This window comes from Melanerpes formicivorus, unplaced genomic scaffold, assembly GCF_026170545.1.
Source record: "Melanerpes formicivorus ecotype bairdi unplaced genomic scaffold, bMelFor1.0.p_v2 SCAF_3, whole genome shotgun sequence".
In the NCBI taxonomy this organism is placed as follows: domain Eukaryota; kingdom Metazoa; phylum Chordata; class Aves; order Piciformes; family Picidae; genus Melanerpes; species Melanerpes formicivorus.
The window spans coordinates 64-25,433 of record NW_027142355.1 but is presented as its reverse complement, the minus strand read 5'-3'; the positions used below and the strand labels follow the sequence as shown (position 1 = coordinate 25,433).

General features: G+C 49.9%; 1 protein-coding gene across 1 annotated transcript; it reads right to left on the bottom strand.

The window, feature by feature from the left end:
• Positions 1–8,742: 8,742 nt before the first annotated feature.
• On the bottom strand, positions 8,743–25,130 carry TBC1D15 (TBC1 domain family member 15). Its single transcript, XM_068164761.1, has 10 exons — positions 24,889–25,130; positions 23,379–23,482; positions 22,989–23,083; positions 20,844–20,960; positions 15,966–16,066; positions 15,153–15,252; positions 14,696–14,793; positions 10,750–10,866; positions 9,754–9,840; positions 8,743–9,104 (listed from the first exon to the last, which is right to left on the bottom strand). The coding sequence occupies exons 1-10, from the start codon at positions 25,126–25,128 to the stop codon at positions 8,898–8,900; spliced, it is 1,266 nt and encodes a 421-aa protein (XP_068020862.1). The 5' UTR covers positions 25,129–25,130; the 3' UTR covers positions 8,743–8,897.
• Between the last annotated feature and the right edge of the window lie 240 nt (positions 25,131–25,370).

Sequence of the window (25,370 nt, the reverse complement as noted above, 5' to 3'; positions counted from 1 at the left end):
GGGGCCGGCCGGGCGGGGGGCAGCGCCGCTCTCTGCCCGCCTCGCCCCGCCGCCGCCGCTTTTATACGCCCCCGCCGAGACTGATGGAAACCCGATTAGGGGAGCCCTGTCTCCGGGTGACGAGAGCCGCCGGCTGACAGACGCCCACGGTCCCCGCTTACCTCAGCCTCCGCCGCGCACCGCCGGCGCTACCGGGGCGGGACGGGACGGGGAACGGAGTGGCCGCCGAGCGCAGGCCGGCTCCGCCGCCCCCAGCCCGGCAGGACCCCCTCCCCGGGGCAGGAGGGCAGCGGCCGGCCCGAGGGAGCTGTGCCGAGCTCATTCTCGGAGGTCCCCGCTGCGGGGCGGCTCCGTCCGCCCGCCCCTGGGGCTACCTTTGGGCGACGCCTTCGCCGTCCGCGAACGCTGCTGCCCACCTCGGCCCCGCTGCCCTGGCACCTGGCTTGCCCGCACAGCTGTAAGCCTAACCCAGGAAGCCAAACCAGGCTGCCCTCTGCCTCTGCCGCAGTCGGGGCAGGGCTTACAGCCCAGGCACAGGCTGCCACCGACACCCCGGGAGCTCTGGGAAGGAATAATGCCCAGGGCTGCCAGGACAGGGGCATGAGGACAGTGTGGCAAAAGGAGGGGCTGAGCTTCCACACGGGAAAGCTGCAGAGGTGTTTTTGTGTGAGAAATTCTTTCACGTAGAAAGTCATCTTTCTCCCCGTTCACAGAATCACAGAAACATTCAGGTTGGGAAAGAGCCTCAGGGTCACGAAGGCCAACCCAGAACCCTGCTCTGCAAGGCTCACCCCTAAACCACAGCCCCAAGCACCACAGCCAAACCACCTGCAAACACAGCCAGCCTTGGGGACTCCACCACCTCCCTGCCCAGCACATTCCAAGCCCTCACCACTCTTGCCTGAAAAAAAGCTTTCCTAATGTCCAGTCTGAACCTCCCCAGGGGCAGCTTGAGGCCATTCCCTCTTGTTCTGTCACTAGTGACCTGGGAGCAGAGCCCAGCACCAACCTCTCCACAAGCTCCTTGCAGGGAGCTGTAGAGAGCCAGGAGGTCTCCCCTCAGCCTCCTCTCTTTCACACTAACCATCCCCAGCTCCTTCAGTTGCTCTTCATCAGATTTCTTCTCCAGGCCCTTCCCAGCTTCCTTGCCCTCCTCTGCCCTGTACTGCTTTGAAAAGCATAGGCTGGTTCAGGGAAGATTCACCAAGGGACAGGAATTGTACCTTGCAATGAAGGCCTTAACATACTTTATATATCGAAGGGTAATTGGTGACACCCCAAAACTTCAACTGAAAAAGAATGCTGAAGTGGAAGAAGCTTTTTAACCAAGAGAGCAGCGTCTGTGGTTTGTGCCTGAGCTTGCTGAGGGCCTGACAGCGCTGATCAGACTCTCCTCTAACCACCACAGCAGTAATTAACCACCCATGAGGGCAAAACAATTCCACAGAGACCCTGGAGGTCTTTCACATTTCTCTCTGTGTGGCAGCTTTGCTTGTCTCCAGAGCACTCCTGGCTCTGTGGTAAAGATTCATTTTGCCTTAAGGATTTGTTTAGTAAACTTCAGACTCCTGTAAGCTCAGAAGCAAGCAGAAGGCAGCTGCTGAGGCAGTAGCTCGAGTGCAGTGTTAAGGTGCTGTCTTGGGCTCTCAAACCTACCTATCAGCTTGGTTTAGGACTTTAATTTCTCTTAGGCTAACATTCTGAGGCCAAACACTCATTATGCTACCTTCAATTGTCACTTGCTCTACCTCTAACTTGCCTTTCCCCCTTCTCCCATTGTCCAAGACTTTCCCATGACTCACTTTGAACAAGCAGCTTACCTTACAGAGAGCAGGACTGAACAGCACATCTGCTTTGGGAGCACTGCTTCAGTAAGGTGCCTCCAAACACATGCACAATTTGCTCTGCTCCAACGCACCAGGTGCAGGAAATGGTCTTTGCTTCCCCTCTAAAAGTAGAATCATAGAATCAACCAGGTTGGAAAAGACCTCAGAGATCACCAAGTCCAACCAATTACCTAACACCTCCTGACCACTAAACCATGGCTCCAAGTGCCACATCCAAGCCTTTCTTGAACACCTCCAGGGACAGTGACTCCACCACCTCCCTGGGCAGCACATTCCAATGACTAATTCCTCTTTCTGGGAAGAACTTCCTCCTCACCTCCAGCCTAAACTTCCCCTGGCACAGCTTGAGACTGTGTCCTCTTGTTCTGGTGCTGCTTACCTGGGAGAAGTACCATTAGCAACTTGCCCTGTAGCCACCCCCAGACAGAATCACAGAATGATAGAGGGTGGAAGGGACCTCTGGACATCATCCAGTCCAAACCCCCTGTCAGAGCAGGTTCACCTAGAGCAGGTTACACAGCACAGGACTTGGGAATGGATCCAAGCTGGAGAAGGGAAGATTTACATTAGACTTAAGGAAGAAGTTGTTCCCCATGAGGGTGGTGAGAGCCTGGCACAGGGTGCCCAGGGAGGTGGTGGAAGCCTCATCCCTGGGGGTGTTTGCAGCCAGGCTGGAGGTGGCTGTGAGCAACCTGCTGTAGTGTGAGGTGTAGATCACTACTGAACACAAGGGAAGGGCAAAACAGAAAACAACTTAAAATGATCCAAGTAATCCAAGCATTTAATGCCTTCTTTAGTCTCTCTTTTTGTTCCCCCTTCCCCCCCCCCCCCCATCACTGTTTGATGAAAGAACCAGCTGTGAGCCAGGGCTCTATCAAAACTGATGGAGAGGACAGAGGTAAGCTCTTCACTTTTAACAAGATGAAACAATGTTGGGATGAGGCTGATCATAGCAAATGACTTGGCACAGAAACCACGCTTTGGGAGCAGGCTCATGGAATCTCTGCCCAGCATAACTATTTTACTGACTCAGGGGCTGGACAGGTGGTAAAAGACTGGGAGGAGGCCAGACTGATGTAGGTTTTCAAGGAGATGTTGAGGAGGAGAGAGGGATGAGGAATTCTGGAGCAATCTCATTTCATTTGTTTGAGAAAGCAGAAGTTTTGCAATTATTTGCAAAGCCCTGGAAGATAACAGATGATTAAACAGTCAGGATGGATTTGCTGAGAACAAATTGAGTCTAGCAAATCTCATTTCCTCTTAAGCCAGCCCTGTAGGCCAAGGCAGAACACTGCATGTCATTCATCTTGACAGTGCTGAAGCACTTGGCAGGGTGTCTCATAGCCTTCTCCCAAGACAAAGAAACCAGGTCCAGAGGAAGCAAACAGATTGGACAAAGGAGTGGCTTCACTGTTACATGAAACCACAGAATGTCAGGGTTGGAAGGGACCTGTGGAGACCCAGTCCAACCCCCCTGCCAGAGCAGGTTCACCCAGGGCAGGTCACACAGGAACGCATTCAGTCAAAGCCTTGAAGTCTCCAGAGAAGGAGACCCCACAGCCTGGGTGGGCAGCCTGTTGCAGTTCACCATCACCCTCACTGGAAAGAAGTTTTCCCTCATGTTGAGGTCTCAAGCTGCGCCAGGGGAGGTTTAGACTTGAGGTGAGGAGGAAGTTCTTCACCGAGCGAGTCGTTCGTCATTGGAATGTGCTGCCCAGGGAGGTGGTGGAGTCACCGTCCCTGGAGGTGTTCAAGAGGGGATTGGACGTGGCACTTGGTGCCATGGTCTAGTCATGAGGTCTGTGCTGATAGGTTGGACTCGATGATCCTTGAGGTCCTTTCCAACCTAAGTTATACTGTGATACTGTGAAACTTGCTGTGTTCCAGTCGCCCCAGGGGACCACTGGGGAGAGCCTGGCTCCTGCCTGGCCCCTTCTTGGCAGCCACCCTGCAGACACTTCTCATAACTAGGAAGATCCCCTCTCAGTCTCCTCCAGGCTAAACAGCCCCAGGTCTCTCAGCCCCTCCTCGCAAGACAGATGTCCCAGGCCCTTCCAAGCCAGCCCATTCTGTGATTCTATGATTCCCTATGCAGCCTTTCTGGTTCTTATTGACAACAATGAATACAAAACCTCCACTCCTGCCAGAGGCTTTAAGGCCTTTCCCTACAATGCTCAGTGGGTGCACCTGCAGTCACTAGCGATGAACAAGGCACACTGGGCTAAAGCTGTTCAGCACAGCTCAAGCAGGAAGGGATTACCACGGGTAGTCAAGTACAGCCTTGTCCTTTCATAGGTTGGGGATTTTTAGTATCAAAAGCATTCTATAAACATTCACAGAATCACAGAAAACATCCAGTTGGAAGAGACTTCCAAGCTCATCCAGCCCAACCTTTGATCCTGTTTAGGGTCACTCCTAAACCGTGTCCCTAAGTGCCAGCTCAAATACCTCCAGGGATGGTGACTCCAGCACTGCCCTGTGCAGACCATTCCAATGGCTGAGAACCCTCCCTGGGAAGAATCATTTCCTAGCATCCAGCCTGAACCTCCCCTGGTGCAGCTTGGAACCATTTCCTCTGCTCCTGTCTCTTGCCACCAAGGAGCAGAGGTTGCCCCCTCCTCAATCCAACCTCCCTTCAGGGAGCTGCAGAGAGCAATGAGGTCTCCCCTCAGCCTCCTCTTCCCCAGCCTGAGCAGCCCCAGCTCCCTCAGACTGCTAAGCAGCTTTGGCCAGCTCTTGTAAGCCATCCTCCTGCCCTCAAACAGAAGAAAAAGCTCAAGAATGTACTTTCCAAACAAATCAAATTGCCAGAACAGGCAATGTGAGTATGAAAAAAGCTTCTCTCGAGGGCAGAGCAACCCAAATGAAACGTTTACATTCAGAGAGAGAACACTGGCACGGGGCTAGGGTTGAACAGTATGAAGTTGTTAAGTACTCATCCCCAAAAGAATTATGTGAAAGCAGTGGAAAAAAGGGTTTGCAGGAGGAAGAATTGTCTCACCTAGCCTGGGAACTGTAACCAAAACAGATCTGTTAATTCTGAGCAATCCACATCGCTCACCCACAGAAGAAACCCCTCCTTACACACCCAGAAACCACAACCCAGGCCGGGTTTTCAACCATTGTGATCTTCCTTAAGGCCCTTCCCAGCGTTGGTAGTCTCAACTTAGAATAGAACAAACCAGGTTGGAAGAGACCTTCAAGATCATCATGTCCAACCCATCAACCAATCCAACACCACCTAAACAACTAACCCATGGCACCAAGCACCCCATCAAGTCTCCTCCTGAACACCTCCAATGATGGTGACTCCACCACCTCCCCTCCCCTGGTGCAGCCTGAGACTGTGTCCTCTTGGTCTGGTGCTGGCTGCCTGGAAGAAGAGACCAACCTCTGCCTGTCTACAACCTCCCTTCAGGGAGTTGTAGAGAGCAATAAGGTCTCCCCTGAGCCTCCTCTTCTCCAGGCTAAGCAACCCCAGCTCCCTCAGCCTCTCCTCACAGAGCTGTGCTCCAGACCCCTCCCCAGCTTTGTTGTCCTTCTCTGGACTCGTTCCAGCAAGTCAACCTCCTTCCTAAACTGAGGGGCCCAGAACTGGACACAGGACTCGAGGTGTGGCCTAACCAGTGCAGTGTACAGGGGCAGAATGACCTCCGTGCTCCTGCTGGCCATAACTTAGCCTAAATCACTCCCTAACAACCCAGAATCGTTTAGGGGATGAGGAGGTTCCCCCTGACCGCCACTCTTTGCAAGGCTGCCTGGCAGCAGGGGAAGGGAAGCCACAGATAAAGAATGCTGCAAAGGGCACTTCACAGAAGTGTCAGGGCTGGAAGGGACCTCAAAGACCATCCAGTTCCAACCCCTCTGCCACTGGCATTGCTGTGGGGAAGCAGAGCAACCTGCTCCAAGCCTTCCACAGCAGCTGCTCACTGTTCAGTCAGGAGCAACCTTCTCATCCTTGGCATCTCAGTGCTTAATACAGAAGGAAAACATCACCAATTACACCCAAAAGGGAAGGGCAAACTTCAAGGGCTGGTAGTGCTCCTTAGCAGCCACAGCTGCAATTCTGAGAAATCACCAATTCCCCTAAAATTTGCTTCTCCTCCCCATGGGGATGGCCATGGTCAGTCAGTCAGGATTCTTTTCCAAGCTCTCGATATGCTGCTTTTAGTTTTCCTGTGGCTGCAGATCCTGAACAACTCAGAACCACACAGAATTAACTGACAAACTTGCCCACTGCAATTCTCACTTTCAGGCATCCCCTTCTCCCCTTCTGTAGTTTCATTTTAACAGCACTTTTGACACAAAAAAACCACCATTTTGCAAGTACACTTCAAAGGTGCTCAAGAAGTATTGAAACCAGCTTGCTTAGGCTATCTGAACCCAAGTGTTGATTATGTAAGCCCTGATGCCTTGATGTATTTCCATGCTACATTAAATCAGCTGTCAAAAAGCACAATGCTCACCAGTGAACAAAGGCAGTGATGCTTCACAGTCATTTCCTGGACAGGAAATGAAAGGCTCTAGATATGCTGAGCTGTGAATCCTTGACTTCCACCACAGAAAACTCTTCTTATTAACTGATGAGAGATAACACCTGGATGATATTAAACCCCAAGCCCATACTGATTCAGCTCTCCAGTGTTTGTCCACAGCTGGTGAGAGAAGCTTCACCCAGCCTCCAATTATTGTTAACAACTTGATTTATGTGCGACAGCCTTCTTGTAGGACTTGTGCTTGCTGTAGATGGTACAAGGGACATTTGTACAAGTAGGGCTGCTCCAGAAGGAAAGAAAGCTCTGCCACATCCCACACAGCAGCAGCCTAGGGAGGAAAGGTAGGTTCCACTCTCTAGTAATTATCCCCAGTGCTCCACATTACCCACACCACTATTTAATATTGATGCACTGTCACAGAACATAGAATTAAGCAGGTTGGAGAAGACCTTTGAGATCAGCCAGTCCAACTTATCACCCAGCACCATCTGATCAGCTAAACTGTGGTACCAAGTGCCTCAGCCAGGCTCTTCCCAAACACTTCCAGGGATGGGGACTCCACCACCTCCCTGGGCAGCACATTCCAATGGCCAATCTCTCTTGCTGGGAAGAATTTTCTCCTCACCTCCAGACTAAACCTCCCCTGGTGCAGCTTGAGACTGTGTCCTCTTGTTCTGGTGCTGCTTGCCTGGGAGAAGAGACCAACCCCCACCTGGCTACAACCTCCCTTCAGGGAGTTGTAGAGAGCAAGGTCTCCCCTGAGCCTCCTCTTCTCCAGGCTAAGCAACCCCAGCTCCCTCAGCCTCTCCTCACAGGGCTGTGCTCAAGACCACTCCCCAGCTTTGTTGCCCTTCTCTGGACGCCTTCAAGTGTCTCAATGTCCTTCTTAAACTGAGGAGCCCAGAACTGGACACAGGACTCAAGGTGTGGCCTAACCAGTGCTGAGCACAGGGCACAATGACCTCCCTGCTCCTGCTGGCCACCCTGTTCCTGATGCAGGCCAGGATGCCATTGGCCTTCTTGGCCACCTGGGCACACTGCTGCCTCATATTCAGCTGCTGTCACCCAGCACCCCCAGGTCCCTCTCTGCCTGGCCGCTCTCAGCCACTCTGACCCCAGCCTGTGGCACTGCCTGGGGTTACTGTGACCAAAGTGCAGCACCTGGCACTTGGATGTGTTCAGCCTCCTGCCCTTGGACTCTACCCAAGGTCCCTCTGCAGAGCTCTCCTACCCTCTAACAGATCAACTCCTATTGTGAGCTGTCCCTCTCTCTCTCTCAAGTTCTTAGACCAACAACCAGACAACTAAAGATTTGCTTGGGTTTGTTGTTTGTTTTTTTTTTTCCTCTAAAGATGATGTAATTAAAACCACTAAATCAGCTTTGATTTTTATTTTAGCTCTGTACAACAGTTTCCAAAGAATGAATACACCGATTCAGTTCTGTTAAAAGTTTCACATCACTTCCAAGGACATCAGCATGGCATGGCATCAACTCACACTGCCTTCTGCAGATACAGGGAAAAGAAATGTGCACTTAATGTTAACTGTGATGGCTGTTTGGGATCATGGGTTGGTGGGTTTTATAGCTTAATCGCTCTGCAAACAATCTTGGCGTAAAACCAGTGTGAGCAGTTAACTGATCAGTCCATGTATTAGCAAAGGTTAAACATCAGTAAAGTTTCTGCAAGAAATCAGTTGCAAAATTGCCCTCAAGTGTAGGACTGAGATGAAAGTTACCTCCTGTTAGGGAAAGTTCTGCAAAAGAGCCCAGGCTGGAGCTGTTCATCAATTTGGTCAAAGGGATTCCCCTGACCAAGGAGCCAAGTTCATTCAGCTACTGCAAACAGGACTGCTAGGCCTTCTTCAGTACTGACAAACATTGGTGGCTACAGTGTGTGTTTGTGGGGAGGGTGGGTGTCAGGACAGATGTATATAGAAAATGAAGACATGTTAATGTAAAAATATACTGTTCCTCCACTCCCAGAATTCAGGCTGTGGACATGAAGCTCTCTGCAGGATAAATGTCCTCTTCAAAGCTACATTCAACCAGCAACAAATACTTACAAAGTCTTTTTGTAAACATTTGAGACAGGGAAAACCCTTTCAGTTACAAAACAATCCTCCTGGGACACATCAGCATCTCCTCCCAGCCAGAGGGTTTGGTGGAGCAGCTCCAGCTGCCCTCCTGTGAACCTGCTCCGGGAGCTCAGACTGTCTGAGAGCAGGAGGTGTGAAAGCTCAGCAGATGCGCGGCTGCCACATCCGTCCTTAACCACCGCTCTCTTTCCAGTTCTTCTGCAAGAAAAGAAAATGCACTTGGCTACAAAAATATTAAGGAATGTTATTGGAAACAAAAAGGCTGTTTTGGTAGAAGAAACTACAAAAATAGTTAAGTTGAGTCATGTTGTAAAGCTTTAATGCAAGAGCATTACAGTACAGATTTTTCTTTCCAACCTTAAAGCTTAATCAACACCGAATTTAAATATCCATCTCTCAAGTGCTTGAAAAAACAACGTGCTCAGTCAAAGCCTCTCTCCAGCTCAGCCCACTGTCACTATGCAGGTGTCAAGCTCTGTGTCTCAGATGGCTGTGGAGTGGGGTCTCCTGTTCCATTGGCAGCAATCACAGGTGTGGAGATGCTCTGGTATAACGACGGGGGACAGCTCAGCACAGCTCCGCTTTCGTCCTCTCCAGGATCCGAATCCGGTGTTACAGAACTGCTTTCTATCCCCAGGATCTCCCCAACTGCTTGAGGCAATTCCTAGAAAGGAGGAAGAGGAGGAAAGAAATTGTAAACATTAGAAACCACTGCAACTCAATGAGGAACATTAACAACAAGGATGCAACCAATGAGGGCTGGACTGGATGATCTCTTGTGTTCCCTTCCAACCTCTAATGTACTGAGATCCTCCTCCCCCAAAAGCCATTCTTAGCCCTGTTTAGCTGCACTGAAAGCATCTCTTTCAGCAGTAGTTCCAATTAAGTTACCCTTTTCTGTATCTGCTTTCTGAGAAGCCAGAAGAGGACAGGCTCAGAAATTACCTCCTGGTTAACAATGTAATCTTCATTACAAAAACAGAAGACTGGTATAACGACACACATCAAAGTCAGTGTTGGCTGAACCCTTGGGTGAACTCTGCTGTGCTTTCAGAGCAATGCACCTTTCACCTCACCTTTAATCAAATCACTCACCCTGAGGTTATCTGGTAAGAGCCAAGAGCTCAGGAGCAAAAGCCCAAAGCAGGTCTCCCCCAGTGCACAGCATGACTCCATAGCATTAATCACTCTTGCTGCACTTGTGGAGCCACGGCACATTCTTTACCATGCCCACTGTAAGCCACCCCTGTGGCCAACCACATAGTTCTACTGTCCAGAAATGCTCACAGCAGCTATGGTCAAAGTATCTTTACCTTGCAGTTCATCATCTGCATAGAGATTGCTTCTGCTTTGCAGAGTATATATTCCACGTCGATTTTCATGGACAGTTCATTAATATGCTGGAAAACAGAAGAGTCAGAGTCACAGATGGTAAACACCCTTCATTGTACAGCACACTGCTGGCAACTATCACCCTGCAAGCTCCCCCCCTCTAGTGAAGGAGTGATGAACACACTTTGCTTGGGCAAACAGGCAATGAAAAGTTGTACTATGCCACAGCTGCCTTCCACCAGTAGCCAGGAGCTGCAGGAGGAAACTCTGCTACTTGTAAGTGTGACAAACTACCCAGCCCCTCCAGGTGCTCCAAAGAGACAGCAAGATCAATGCTTGCTTTTCCTCCTGTGAACACATGAAGCACCTAGTCAAAGGGGGAGAACACTTTTCCATCTGCTAATGATCTGGTCACTGAACACAGACATCAGAGAAGCACTTTGCAAGCATGTAGGACAGGAGAATAAATCTGATGAGGAGCTGGGGCTGGTTAGTGTGAAAGAGAGAAGGCTGAGGGGAGACCTCCTGGCTCTCTACAGCTCCCTGCAAGGAGGTTGTGGAGAGGTTGGTGCTGGGCTCTGCTCCCAGGTTATTAGTGACAGAAGAAGAGGCAATGGCCTCAAGCTGCCACTGGGGAGGTTCAGACTGGACATTAGGAACTATTTTTTTCAGGGCAAGAGTGGTGAGGGCTTGGAATGTGCTGGGCAGGGAGGTGGTGGAGTCCCCAAGGCTGGCTGTGTTTGCAGGTGGTTTGGCTGTGGTGCTTGGGGCTGTGGTTTAGGGGTGAGCCTTGCAGAGCAGGGCTCTGGGTTGGCCTTGGTGACCCTGAGGCTCTTTTCCAACCTGCATGTTTCTGCGAGCCTGTGACAGACATTCAGTTCACATTTGATGCTGTACAAGCTGGCACACCCTCCCCTCCACATGGAACACTCCCCAAAGTTCATTACCATTTAAATAATGCATTAAAGATTGAGTACCTTTAATATTTCATTGAAGCCATAGTGCTTGTCCATTATTTGCTGCTTTTCAGATTCCAGGATGGCACAACAAAGGAGGAGATGGAAATTCTGGCAAGGCAATTCTGTCCACATGACCTGGTGAAAGATGAGAACTGCTTGGGAAATGCTCCTGCTTTTTGTCTGAAAAGAAAGGCACTTCTTGGAAACCAAGGAAGCTCTCAAGCCAAGTGGCTTTAATAAACTACTTCTGAAGGGAACTAAGTATTTCTCCAACTCCTCTGGAACTTTTCTTTTAGCCATAGATTACATTAAGGAAAAGCAGCCTGAGAAGTCCTGGAAGTAAGGAGTAGAATCTCAAGAGGGCACCTCTCCATCCCACCCTCTGCAAATGAATGCATCACAGGGTAACATCACAATCTGTCCATTCAGCAGGACATGGACAGACTGAGAGCTGGGCAGAGAGGAACCTCATGAGGTTCAGCAAGGATGAGAGCAGAGCCCTGCAGCTGGGAAGCACAAATGAACTGCAGCAGGACAGGCTAGGAGGGGATCTGCTGGAGAGCAGCCCCAAGGAGAAGGATCTGGGGGTGCTGGTGGGCAGCAAGTTCTGCATGGGACAGCAATGTGTCCTGGGGGCCAAGAAGGCCAAGGGGGTCCAGGGGAGTATTCAGAGGAGTGTGGCCAGCAGAGCCAGGGAAGTTCTCCTCCCCCTCTACTCTGCCCTGCTGAGACCTCACCTGGAATATTGCATCCAGCTCTGGGCTCCCCAGGTCAGGAGGGACAGGGATCTGCTGGAGAGAGTCCAAGGGAGGGCTACAAGGACGCTGAAGGGACTGCAGCACTGCCTGGGGAGGAGAGGCTGAGAGCCCTAGGGCTGTTTAGTCTGGAGAGACGACTGAGAGGGGATCTGATCAGTGTCTATCAGTATCTGAGGGCTGCGGGTCAAAAGTGAGGGGACAGGCTCTGCTCTGTTGCACCCTGTGACAGGACCCAGGGCAATGGATGGAAACTCCAGCACAGGAGGTTCCACCTCAACATGAGGAAGAACTTCTTGACTGTGAGGGTGCCAGAGCCCTGGAGCAGGCTGCCCAGAGAGGTTGTGGAGTCTCCTTCTGTGGAGCCTTTCCAGCCCAGTCTGGATGTGTTCCTGTGTGACCTGTGCTGGATTCTATGCTCCTGCTCAGGCAGGGGGCTGGGACTTGAAGATCTCCAGGGGTCCCTTCCAACCCCTAATATCCTGGGATCCTGTAACATCCCTTTCAAATGGGTTCCCTCAATTCATGTGCAATAAAAGCCAGCACAAATTCTGCTCAGACTGAAAACACCCTCAAAGTAGTTCCTTTCTCTCTCCTGAATATAAAGGGGAAATTGCTCTCCTGTGCCTGCAGCTTGCCTTTGTCAATGCCACATACACACCCTGCTAAGGCCAAGGAAGCTGCACAGCCCCAGAGAGGAAAACACAAACACCAAAAAAACCCAAACCAAAACTAACCCCTCAGTGTCTTAAGTGGGACAGAAGTGCCCCTGGCTTTCACTGCTGCCATGAACACAATGCCTTAGCTTGTTTTAAAAACAAGTCAGCCCTCTCCTCTCCCACACCCCCCAGCAAAAGAAATGGAGCCTCTGCAGTAAAGATGTATTATGATGTGCTGGAAGGAACCTGCAAGACTATCATATCAATAGGTTTCCATCACCTTCCTAAGGCAGACAGAAATACACTTAGGAGTTAGAAATACAGTGTGCTGCTTTCCTCTATGCACATATTAAAGCAGATGCAATAAAACCCTGCTAACCTGGGACTAAAACCTGTGAGAAACCCTAATGTGCTCATCAATTTAAAGAGATGAAAACGGCCTTCAGGAGTACTGTGCTAACACCCAGGGGAGGAAACAGGCTGGGGGATTTCCTCCTTCCCCCTCAAAAATCACAGGGTCAGAGGGTGTTAGGGGTTGGAAGGGACCTCTGGAGAGCTGCCAGTCCAAGCCCATCATCGTAATTTATGCTTGGAAGAGATAATTCACTTGGTTGCCTCATTTATGAATGTGATGAATAAACCTCAGTCCTCCTCCAGTTAAAACATCACTTCAATCCTCTATGATAATAAATGCCACCAACTGCTGACAAAGAGCTAAAGATGATCTACTTCAGACAGCTTTAAACACTGCTCCTCCTCTTTATGTGACTCCTTTCTCATTAGAGGAAAAAAGGCAATAAAAGCATCAACTTTTATTTGTTATTGTATCAGAAACCTTCTGCTTCATCACAACACAGAGTTTATGCACCTCAGCCCTGCTCTTTTCACTACCCTTCTGTTTCCCAGCAGGACTCTTGTGATGTTATGTGCTAGAAAATCCACCTTCCAGTTATGTGAACGCCTCCTGTGCTGTGTGGGAGTTTGCAGTGGAGCTGAGACAATAAGCCTGTGCTGTTGGGGTGCTTCTGCATTCCCTTGGAACAAAGAATTGGAGAGAATTCATCAAAAACATGAGTTCACCTGAACTGCCCCATCTGACCTCAAGGTCATGGGAAAAGATCATCAAAAAGAGATTTGATTAACCTGAAGCTATCAGACCATCCACCTTCTGCTGCTTTACATGATGCCATTTGGCATCATGAGGCCTTAGCAAGCTCCTCTTCTGGCATCATCCTCTTTATGGTTTTAGCTAACACAAAACCTACCTTACAAGTGTTGCATTCCACCAGCATCAAGGAATTCACCACACACAAATGCTACTGCTTCTAGCATAAGCTCTTTCCTATTACAAGTAGACAGATACTCTCCACTTGCTAGTCTCACTTAAGAGCCTCATCTGAAGGATGAGTGTGGAGTCCCTCAGGGGTCAGTCCTGGGACCAGGCTTGTTTAACATCTTTGTGGGTGCCATGGACAGTGGCATTGAGTGCACCCTCAGCAGGTTTGCTGATGACACCAAGCTGTGTGGTGCAGCAGACAGCTGGAGGGACAGGCTGCAGAGGTGAGCCCATGACAACCTCATGAGGTTCAACAAGACCAAGGGCAAGGTCCTGCAGCTGGGGCAGGGCAACCCCAGGCACTGATATAGGCTGGGCAGGGACTGGCTTGAGAGCAGCCCTGAAGAAAAGGACTTGGGGGTGCTGGGGGAGGAGAAGCTCAACAGCAGCAAGCAGTGAGCACTTGCAGCCCAGAGAGCCAAGCAGAACTTGGGCTGCATCAGGAGAAGCAGAACCAGCAGGGCCAGGGAGGGGATTCTCTCCCTCTGCTCCTCTCTGGTGGGACCACAGCTGGAGCTCTGTGTCCAGTTCTGGAGCCTCTGTGCCAGGAAGGATCTGGAGGTGCTGGAAGGCATCCAGAGAAGGGCCATGAGGATGAGCAGAGTGCTGGAGCTGCTCTGCTGAGGACAGACTAAGGGAGCTGGGGATGTTCAGTCTGGAGAGAAGGCTATGAGGAGACCTTCTTGTGGCCTTCCAGTATCTGAAGGGGGCTCCAGGAAAGCTGGGGAGGGACTTTTGAGGGTGTCAGGGAGTGATAGGACTGGGGGGAATGGAGCAGAACTAGAAATTGATAGATTCAGATTGGATGTGAGGAAGAAGTTGTTCCCCAGGCTGGATGTGGCTGTGAGCAACCTGCTGTAGTGTGAGGTGTCCCTGCCCATGGCAGGGGGGTTGGGACTGGCTGATCCTTGAGGTCCCTTCCAACTCTGTACAATTCTATGGTTCTAAGGATCCTGACCAAACCATTTTCAAAAAGCCAGTTTACCCCCCACCAGCTCTCCAGCATTGTATTCATCAGCTTCCTCTGTTCTGGCTGAGGAGATGTGACAGGCAGGAAATCACAGCATGGCTCAGGTACGCTAAGATGTCCTCCCCTCACTGCATTGACCCAGCTTAACAAATAAAAACCAATCTAGTGGAGTGTTCAGCACTCTGCAGCAGGAGCCCTGCCTTTTGTTCCAGAGAGCTGGGATTAGATTTTGAACTCTCCTTACCTCCCAGAGGCGAAGAATGTCTTGAAAGCTGAACTCCCTTTTGAATCTGATAAGAAGCCATCGGAAGCAAAAATAAAGGTAGCCTGAGTCTTGAGATTCTAGGAATAAGATTGTTACATTCCATAAACACCACATTTAGTCAGGACAAGAGAGGAGGGGAAACCCAACAGACCTTCCAGGTACACAACCATACCCCTGATGTTTAAGATGGCAGCCCCTTTCCAGAACCCAAAGCTTCTGAGGGTACCATGTCATTAGAACCAGCAGCAGGACGGTCCTGCTCATGGCAACAGGCATGGCATCCTAACTGGAGTCTCGGAGGGGTCACTGATTTACAAGTCCTGCATTCACATGAGATTACTACAGGCATCATGTTTAAAGGCTGGCAGGGATATCAAGGCACAGAGAATGCAGGAAGCTGCTGGAGCTGCTGTGAGTGAGGGCACGATGCACCTACCTAGATAGCTGCAAAAGCCACTGTCTAGCAACCGAAGCAAAGTGCTCAGCTGAATCAGCTGTGTCTTCATACCCTGCATCTGCTCTTCAAAATTCTGGTGCTGGATGGGAGTGAGGGGAGAAAAAAAAAGGGTAAAAAGTAAGGGCATTGTCATTGTTATTAACTCCATGATAAGAAAACTCAATAGCTAAATGAATAACCAAACCCCAGCTGTAAATCTCAAGCTGAATCTTTGTTATTGCAAGAGTGGCTCTCATCCTTTACTTAATCAATCTGTGGATCTGACTGCACTACTACTGAGATGGCTGCCTTCTGCTGGAAGGTGTAGCTAAAGCAGTGACCTGTGTGTCTTCAGCAACACTCTTGTACATAACAAAGGTTATTTTCCATCAGCCTATGCTCTGTGCCTCCATGCAGCACCGCTGCGCTCAAGCCAACCAGGCAGCTTTGCTTTCACTCCTGTGCAACTCTTCAAAGCCTCAGCTTGTGTCAAGTCTAAATGGCATTTCACAAATCACAGCAAACCAGGATCCTGAACAAATTTCTGCTGGAGGGCTCCTGATTAATACAAACTCATCTGTGAAGGCTCTGAGTTACTCTGGAATCTGCCAGGAGCCAGACCTGCCTGCACTGCACAGCAGCAGCACTGCAAACCCACCACAACCTGGGTGGGTCAGGAAAAGCCTATTGACTCCAAGCAGAGGATGACTGCTGCAGAAGGCTCTTTAACACCCACTGAAAGCTGTAAAGAATTAAGCCCCAAATGCTATCCACAGCTGATCTGTTTCTATGGACTGCAAAGCCTTATGTTACCATTTGCTCCATGTATGACACAAAGCACCAAAAGGCATCTACTTCATTCTCCATGACATACAGGACAGGTGAAAGCAAGTCGCTCATCCCCTGGACGTAACCTTGAGGGAGGAAAAGATGGGGGAAAGAACATTTGCATCCCAAGCTTCTACAGAGAATTTCCCAACTCAAGCACCAACAGAAACATTTTTGTGTTAATAATAACCAACATCCAGGAGAGCTAACAGGATCTAGCAACTGTTCCTGCCAGTCTTAAGAGAACAGAAAAGAAACATAAAACACAAAGCAACTGAGCTGGCACAACAGACACAAAGGGAAAGAACAACCCCATGGAGCAGGAGAGGTTGGGGACTGAGCTGTTGGAGAGCAATGAAGGGGAAAAAGGATCTGAGGGTCCTGGTGGATGGGAGGTTGAGCATGAGCCAGCAATGTGCTCTGGTGGCCAAGAAGGACAAGGGCATCCTGGGGTGGGTTAGAAGGGCTGTGGTCAGTAGGTCAAGAGAGGTTCTCCTCCCCCTCTGCTCTGCCCTGCTGAGGCCACATCTGGAATATTGTGTCCAGTTCTGGGCCCCTCAGCTCAAGAAGGACCTCAGGAAACTGCTTGAGAGAGTCCAGCACAGAGCCACAAAGATGATGAAGGGAATGGAACATCTTCCTTAGGAGGAGAGCCTGAGGGAGCTGAGGGCTCTGGAGCTTGGAGAGGAGGAGCCTGAGAGGTGACCTCATTGCTGCTGATAAAGCTGTGCAGGGTGAGTGCCCAGAGGCTGGAGCCAGGCTCTACTGGGGGCTGCCCAATGCCAGCACAAGGGGCAGTGGTGGAAGCTGAGGCAGAGGAAGCTCCATGGAAACAGGAGGCAAATGTTTTCCCTGTGAGGGTGCCAGAGCCCTGGAGCAGGCTGCCCAGGGGGGTGGTAGACTCTCCCTCTCTGGAGATAGTCAAGCCCTGCCTGGATGTATTACTGTGTGATCTGCTCTAGGTGCTCCTGCTCTGGCAGAGGGTTGGCCTGGCTGAGCTTTGGAGGTCCCTTCCAACCCCTAACATTCATTCTGTGACTCTGATTTGTAGTTAACAGTCCCCATTCAGTGCTCAGAAGCATATCTTGATACTTGTAAGAAGATTAAACACATCCCTTGCATCATCACAACTACAGGCTCCTGTTTCTTCTCTTCTCCACGTGGACCTCACTGCTTTCTCCCATCTATTTAAAATCTTTTCATGCCTTCCCACTTTCCCTCCCAGCTGAAGATTTTCTTTCCAAGCAGATTTCAAGAAGAGATGTTGAGTTTCAATCCCAGGAGAACAGATGGCACAACAGCTTTTATGAAGAAAACTTCACACTGCACAGTTCTTTTCTGAGAGGCACTGAATATGCTTTAAGGATCTGTGTTTAAGGCACTAGGGACTTGTCCTGCTTGCATGGACTTTAAATCCACTGAAGCCTGAGACCATCTACCCAACCAAACAGCCAAGACTGAGGACTAGTCCCCATCAAACTGCAGGAAGGGTATTAACAACAAAGTATTGCTTGAGAATACAGAATTAAGCAGCTTGGACAAGACCTTTGAGATCATCCAGTCCAACCTGCCACCCAACACCATCTCATCAACTAAACCATGGCACCAAGTGCCTCAGCCAGGCTCTTTTTCAACCCTTCCAGTGATGGTGACTCCACCACCCCCCTGGGCAGCACATTCCAGTGGAGAAGCTCAAAGCAAACATACCCAGACCTGATTCAAGGAAGTGCCTTTAGGTTTCTGTGCCCAGAAACAGGGAACCAAATTGCTGTGTCCTATCAAGCACTCACATCCCTTGTAAGAAAAAGCTTTTCTTCAGCACCAGAACAAACCACCTGGCTTTGGAGACTGACATCTAGAACACCTGGGCCCTTTTAGCTGTATATAAAACATTTTCACAGTTCACCATTTTAGTGCCTCTTCCAGCCTCCTTATTTTGCAATTAACAACCCAAAGAAGAACAGAGGACAAGGATTTGCAGTGCTCATTCTCCCCCTTCTTCCTGACTCTTCCAATCCAGCTTTTCACTGATGCTGAAGTCAGCTTATCTGCTGCCCTACTGCTGCTGACCTCCCTAAGTAAGGGAGAGTATGATTTACGTGCATGTCTGCCAGCAGTGGTTGGTTCAACACAACAGGAGATTGCTCACTTAGACCCAAGCTTGGCTGATTCCCTTTCTTAATGAGGTAATTGGAACTGAGTAACTGAAGAGAGGGATTGGCATCAGTGACTGTCAAAACACAGAGAAGAAAAAAAAACAGGAGGGCAAAATTCAGGTAAAATAATGAAAAGCTCAAGGGAAAAGACAGTGTTTTATTCCTCACCATACAGCAAATGAGAAGTGAATGGAGAGAAATTTCTGTCCAAGGCAGATCAGAAGTCTCTCAGATAATAAAGCAGGCTTGAGAAATTCATTCATAAAAAGGTTGTTCTGGCAGCTGTTCTGCCTCCTCCCCTATCTGGTACTTTGTGGCACCAGGCAGACCTCCCCACAGCTGCTGCTGGAAGGATTAAGAGCTTGAGTAGCTGAGGAGCCTTGGTCAGATGTGCCAAGCTTCCATTTCCCTTGCTTGTTTCCCAAACAGAAAGCTTACCCACTGCAATACATTTAAGGCACCTGGACAATACCTTTCAGAGTGGGCAGTGAATGTGCTGTCATTTCCCTTCATTACTGCCAGATAATGCAGGCTGAAATGTAGGGGGGGGAAAAAAGTGGAACAAAGCTACATGGTTATACAGCCTCTCTCTCTTACACAGTTGGCTCTCTGGGCTGCAAGTGCTCACTGCTGGCTCATGTTGAGCTTCTCATCCCCCAGCACCTCCAAGTCCTTTTCTTCAGGGCTGCTCTCAAGCCAGTCCCTGCCCAGCCTGTACCGGTGCCTGGGATTGCCCCAACCCAGAACACAGCAGCCAGAGGTCATGCCAAGGGTGGAGGGGGGAAGCAGCTAGAAATACCTTTTCACTCCCTCCTCTCCAGGACAACCAACAGAAGCAGACAGCTATTGCTTACACACTGTGATCAGAGGGAGATGTTGCATGCTCTTCCTTCTGCAACAGCTGCACACTCTAAAGCAACTTCTGCCCAAGTGTTATGGATACTTCCAAAGCTGCTTCTTACACTTCAGAACTCCCATGTTTACTAACAGCTGCTGCAGCATGCTGTGCTTTAATTACAGCAGGGGCAGCTGCTTTGTCATTTTTATTGACATATCCATCTTAAAAGCAGCTGTAAAACTCTAGCTCCAAGGACTCCAATCCATTTAAAACTCCAAGCAGCAACCAGAACCAAACAATAGAAACACCACCACCATCAGGGCTATGGTGAAGACAAACTGGCTCTTAATTTTCCAGTCCCAACTCAGCTGATGAATTCAGATGCCTGTGATAAGCATCAGACAGAAGAGAACAAGAAATAGGAGGAGAAACTGAACAAAGTTATCTACACTACTGGAATATGAATCTTGACACTTACAAACCACACTGTAATCAATACAAGATGAGGAACAGGGCAGAAATTTGGGGGGGGGGAAACAGCATTAAAGTAGAAAACAGGGTAAGAATAACAATACCTCAGTGACAATGTTATTGCTATTATGACCTGTGAGTTCTGAAGTGGATCAGTAGCAAATGAAGAAGGAAAGATTATTACTTGTACACCCTGTTTCCAGGGGAAGCTTTCAGAGGTCTCAGCAATGGCAGATTTTGCATTATTTCCACTGAGAGGTGCCCATTATACAGAGATTAGTTTTTATGGTGCAGTGCCTCTCTCCAAGTTCAAGCCTTTCAGAACCAGGCATTTTCATTTAATGCCAATCAGGGTGAAAAAGAAGGGGGGGGGGGGGGAAATCCCTGTAATTGTTCAAGGCTAGGCTGGATGAGGCTTTGATCAACCTGCTCTAATGGAAAGGATCTCTGGCCATGGCTGGGAGTTGGAACTGGTTGATCTTTAGGTCCCCTGCAGAGGGACCTTGACAGGCTGAACAGATGTGTGGAATCCAACAGGATGACATTGAACAAGTCCAGGTGCTGGGTGCTGCACTTTGGCCACAGCAACCCCAGGCAGTGCTACAGGCTGGGGTCAGAGTGCCTGAGAGCAGCCAGGCAGAAAGGGACCTGGGGGTGCTGGTTGACAGTAGCTGAACATGAACCAGCAGTGTGCCCTGGCGGCCAAGAAGGCTGAGAGCATCCTGGCCTGCATCAGGAACAGTGTGGCCAGCAGGAGCAGGGAAGTCATTGTGCCCTGTGCTCAGCACTGCTTAGGCCACACCTTGAGTCCTGTGTCCATTTCTCACTTTAAGAAAGATGTTGAGATGCTGGAAGGTGTCCAGAGAAGGGCAACAAAGCTGGGGAGGGGTCTGGAGCACAGCCCTGTGAGGAGAGGCTGAGGGAGCTGGGGTTGCTTAGCCTGGAGAAGAGGAGGCTCAGGGGAGATCTTCTTGCTCTCTCCAACTCCGTGAAGGGAGGTTGTAACCCGGTGGGGGTTGGTCTCTTCTCTCAGGCACCCAGCACCAGAACAAGAGGACACAGTCTCAAGCTGTGCCAGGGGAGGTTTAGACTGGAGGTTAGGAGGAAGCTCTACACAGAGAGAGAGATTGGCCATTGGAATGTGCTGCCCAGGGAGGTGGTGGAGTCACTGTCATGGAGGTGTTCAAAAAAGGCTTGGGTGTGGCACTTGGAGCCATGGCTTAGCTGTCAGGAGGTGTTAGGTAATAGGTTGGACTTGATGATCTCTGAGGTCTTTCCCAACCTTATTCATTCTATGATTCTATGACCAAGGTCTCTTCCAACCCAAAGCATCCCATAAGCATTAAGCAAAAGTGCCTATCAGAAACTAGAGAGTTTTGCATTCAGAACTCAACTTACCTAAGTCAAAGTCATACATGCAGTAGGTCATCAAAATATCATGCAGTAAAATCAAGCCTGGGTTATCTTCGCCTTCGTAGAACTTGTTTGTCCGGTCTGTCCTGTTCACATCCTTCTCTAAGGAAACACAACACATCACAAAACATTCTCAGAGTAAGCTCTGCAGAGCCAGCAGCAAATCAATGCAGAATGGGGTTTAGGCTGCTGCTCTCTTCCTCAAACACTGCTGCAAAACTTGGGAAGCACAGGAGGTTCCACCTCAACACGAGGAGGAACTTCTGCACTGTGAGGGTCCCAGAGCCCTGGAACAAGCTGCCCAGAGAGGTTGTGGAGTCTCCTTCTGTGGAGCCTTTCCAGCCCTGTCTGGATGTGTTCCTGTGTGACCTGTGCTGGATTCTATGCTCCTGCTCTGGCAGGGGGTTGGACTGGAAGATCTCCAGGGGTCCCTTCCAACCCCTAACATCCTGGGATCCTGTAACATCCCTTTCAAACACCTACCATCCTGGAGTCCTGGGATGTGTTTTCACTTTCTTGTTGTCTGTCATTATTTTAATTAAAAAGAAATTACATCCTGAAGTAAAAACCCCCTTTTATTAGTAACTGACTGTGATCTGGAAGGCTGGAGCACCTCTCCTATGAGGACAGACTGAGAGGTGGGGCTGTTCAGTCTGGAGAAGAGAAGGCTCTGAGGAGACCTAACTGTGGCCTTCCAGTACCTGAAGGGGGTTACAGGAAAGCTGGGGAGGGACTTTTGAGGGTGTCAGGGAGGGATAGGACTGGGGGGGATGGAGCAAACCTAGAAATGGGGAGATTCAGATTGGATGTTAGGAAGAAGTTGCTCCCCATGAGGGTGGTGAGAGACTGGCTGTGGCGGGGTGCCCAGTGAGGTGGTGGAAGCCTCATCGCTGGAGGTGTTTGCAGCCAGGCTGGATGTGGCTGTGAGCAACCTGCTGTAGTGTGAGGTGTCCCTGCCCATGGCAGGGGGCTTGGAACTGGCTGATCAGTAAATTTGCGGATGACACCAAGCTGGGGACAGGAGTTGATCTGCTGGAGGGTAGAGAGGCTCTGCAGAGGGACCTCGACAGGCTGGACAGATGGGCAGAGGCCAAGGGCAGGAGATTGAACACATCCAAGTGCCGGGTTCTGCACATTGGCCACAGCAACCCCAGGCAGTGCTACAGTCTGGGGTCAGAGTGGCTGGAGAGCAGCCAGGCAGAGAGGGACCAGGGGGTGCTGGTCAATGGTAGGCTGAACATGAGCCTGCAGTGTTCCCAGGCAGCCAGGAGGGACAATGGCATCCTGGCCTGCATCAGGAACAGTGTGGCCAGCAGGAGCAGGGAGGTCATTCTGCCCCTGTACACTGCACTGGTTAGGCCACACCTCGAGTCCTGTGTCCAGTTCTGAGCTCCTCAGTTTAGGAAGGAGGTTGACTTGCTGGAACGAGTCCAGAAAAGGGCAACAAAGTTGGTGAGGGGCTTGGAGCACAGCCCTGTGAGGAGAGGCTGAGGGAGCTGGGGTTGCTTAGCCTGGAGAAGAGGAGGCTCAGGGGTGACCTTATTGCTCTCTCCAACTCCCTGAAGGGAGGTTGTAGACAGGCAGAGGTTGGTCTCTTCTCCCAGGCAGCCAGCACCAGAACAAGAGGACACAGTCTCAGGCAGCGCCAGGGGAGGTTTAGGCTGGAGGTCAGGAGGAAGTTTTACACAGAGAGAGTGATTGCCCATTGGAATGGGCTGCCTGGGGAGGTGGTGGAGTCACCATCACTGGAGGTGTTCAGGAGGAGACTTGATGGGGTGCTTGGTGCCATGGGTTAGCTGGTTGGGTGGTGTTGGATGATAGGTTGGACACGGTGATCTTGAAGGTCTCTTCCAACCTGGTTTATTGTATTCTATTCTATTCTACCCTTGAGATCACTTCCAACCCCAACAGTTCTGTGATTCTACATGAAGCTAAAACCCCCAGCCATCATCTAACACCAGCATGTAAAGCTCTGTAGTACTCCAAGATAGTTTTAGTACTACAAATATACCAAAGCTGAGACACCTCTGCCAAGGCCAACACAGTAGCTTGTAGTGGCTGTCCATGCAGTTCCCCGTGAGCTGCCAAGGTGTGATCTGGGCACTCAGGTGTTTCTAATCCTGCCCTTACCTATAAGGCTCCGATAGTCTCTTAACCTTGAATTCCGCTTCTCCTGTTCCTCACTGACAGACTTCCACTGCAGCTTCATCCTGAAGTATTCATCCCTGGAGAAGAAAGGTCATTTTGAAACCAAACCATGCTCAATTATCACATCCCTTTCTGTTTAAGGCATTCCTTCATGCCATCCTTTCTTTACCACAAATGGGACAAATCCTGCTCATGTACCATTTGAACTGTAGTTTACAGATCATGCATGAGGAATCCCCACACAATTCTCTGCATTCAGTAATCTTTAGCACCTGTCTTTCCAAAAAGCTTCCCACATCACTGTATGCCTTAAGAAAGCAAGCAGGGTTTAGTAGTTGCTCCTCTTTAACCCCCAAGCCCCAGCAGGCTCACGTTTTCCTCTTCTGCAGGTTTGCTCTCTCTTCTTTAGTGCTATTCCAAGGAAAATAGCCCAAAAGAAACTTCCATGCCTCTTTTCTCAAAGTATGACAGAGACCCTAAGGGAAAAACAGAGAAGAAGCATTAACAAAAGGCTGCTCCCTTTTGGTGGGGAAAGTTCCCTGTAGTGATAAAAAACTGCTACAAGCAACAAGTTCCAAGAGAATCTTTACCAGTAAGCTTCTGTTTACATCCCACCCAACTCTTACCTGCCAAGTAAGTATCACACTCGAAGGGAACTGGAGGAAAAGAGTCTGAGTAGAAAACTTCTGAATCATAGAATGAACTGAGTTGGAAGGGACACAGAGTTGTCAGGCTTGGAAGGGACCTCAAGGATCAGCCAGGACCAGCCTCCTCTTCTCCAGGCTAAGCAACCCCAGCCCCCTCAGCCTCTCCTCACAGGGCTGTGCTCCAGACCCCTCCCCAGCCTCGTCGCCCTTCTCTGGACACCTTCCAGTACCACAACATCTCTATTGAATTGAGGAGCTCAGAACTGGACACAGGACTCAAGGTGTGGCTTGACCAGTGCTGAATACAGGGGAAGAATAACCTCCCTGCTCCTGCTGGCCACCCTGTTCCTGATGCAGGCCAGGATGCCATTGGCTTTCCTGGCCACGTGGGCACACTGCTGGCTCATGTTCAGCCTATTATCTATCAGCACCCCCAGGTCCCTTATTGCCTGGCTGCTCTCCAGCCACTCTGACCCCAGCCTATAGTGCTGCTTGAGGTTGTTATGGCCAAAGTGTAGAACCCTGCACTTAGCCTTATTAAATCTCATCCCCTTGGCCTCTGCCCAATGGAATGGTCACCATTCTCTACTTCTCCTCCAAGTCCAAGTGTGCAGGGCTGCATGCTTGCAAAGATACATCAACAGGTGCAGAAAGTATGAATTAAGGCAGCCAGATTCTCACCAAAATAGAATCATACCAAAGTAACACTAGGCAGGATACCTACAGAAGATAACTGAGCCTCATTTCACATTCATATTGCAAAATCCTTCAGCTCAATGAAGAAACGCCAGCTGAGGAGTTTGGGACTGCTTGGATGAGGGACAAAGCCAAGCAGATTGCTGGGCAAAGAAGAAAAGCTTTTGCTAAAGAAAGATAGGGAAAAGCCCTTAAAAAGAAAAGAATAAAGCAAATATTCCAACACTGAAGCAGTAGTGTGTTCCTGAAAGCCACTCCAATTTATCTCCTTTACTACTTAAGCCTTTGTGTTCTCAACTCTTCCACCTGAGCTGCCACAAGATCACTCTCCTTGCAGAGCACTTTGTATGGTTGCAAGACTGCTGAGGTTATTTGATGAGCATGAAGCTGTGCTCTATGAGGTCACTCCAGCAACAGGGACTGGCTCAAAGCCTTGCACAAGGCATTGAAAGTACCATGAAAATAGCACAGGCAGGTGTGGGCAGGGAAGGGAAAAGCACCAAGCCACAGGCCCTGCCAGCTGTAGAAAGACAAATTACCCCTTTGAATATCAATCGCTTTATGTAGTTGACATCCAGAATCCTTCCTTCAGAGTCCATATTCTTAGCCCATTCTTCAGCTGACACAGGCTCTCTCCTGCTCACTTCAGGCTGGCTGCCCAGATCAATCTGAAACAGAAGCAGATGTGTTGCATGAGTCTCACTGAAACACCTCAGGAGTGTGAACCAGCTGCACGAGCAGTGCTGTGCCTGCCAGTCTGACATGCACTGGGACTGCATCTTCACACAGAATTGTCAGGCTTGGAAGGGACCTCAAGGATCAGCCAGTCCCAACCCCCCTGCCATGGACAGGGACACCTCACACTACAGCAGGTTGCTCACAGCCACATCCAGCCTGGCTGCAAACACCTCCAGGGATGAGGCTTCCACCACCTCCCTGGGCAACCTGTGCCAGTCTCTCACCACCCTCATGGGGAACAACTTCTTCCTCACATCCAATCTCAATCTACCCATTTCTGTTT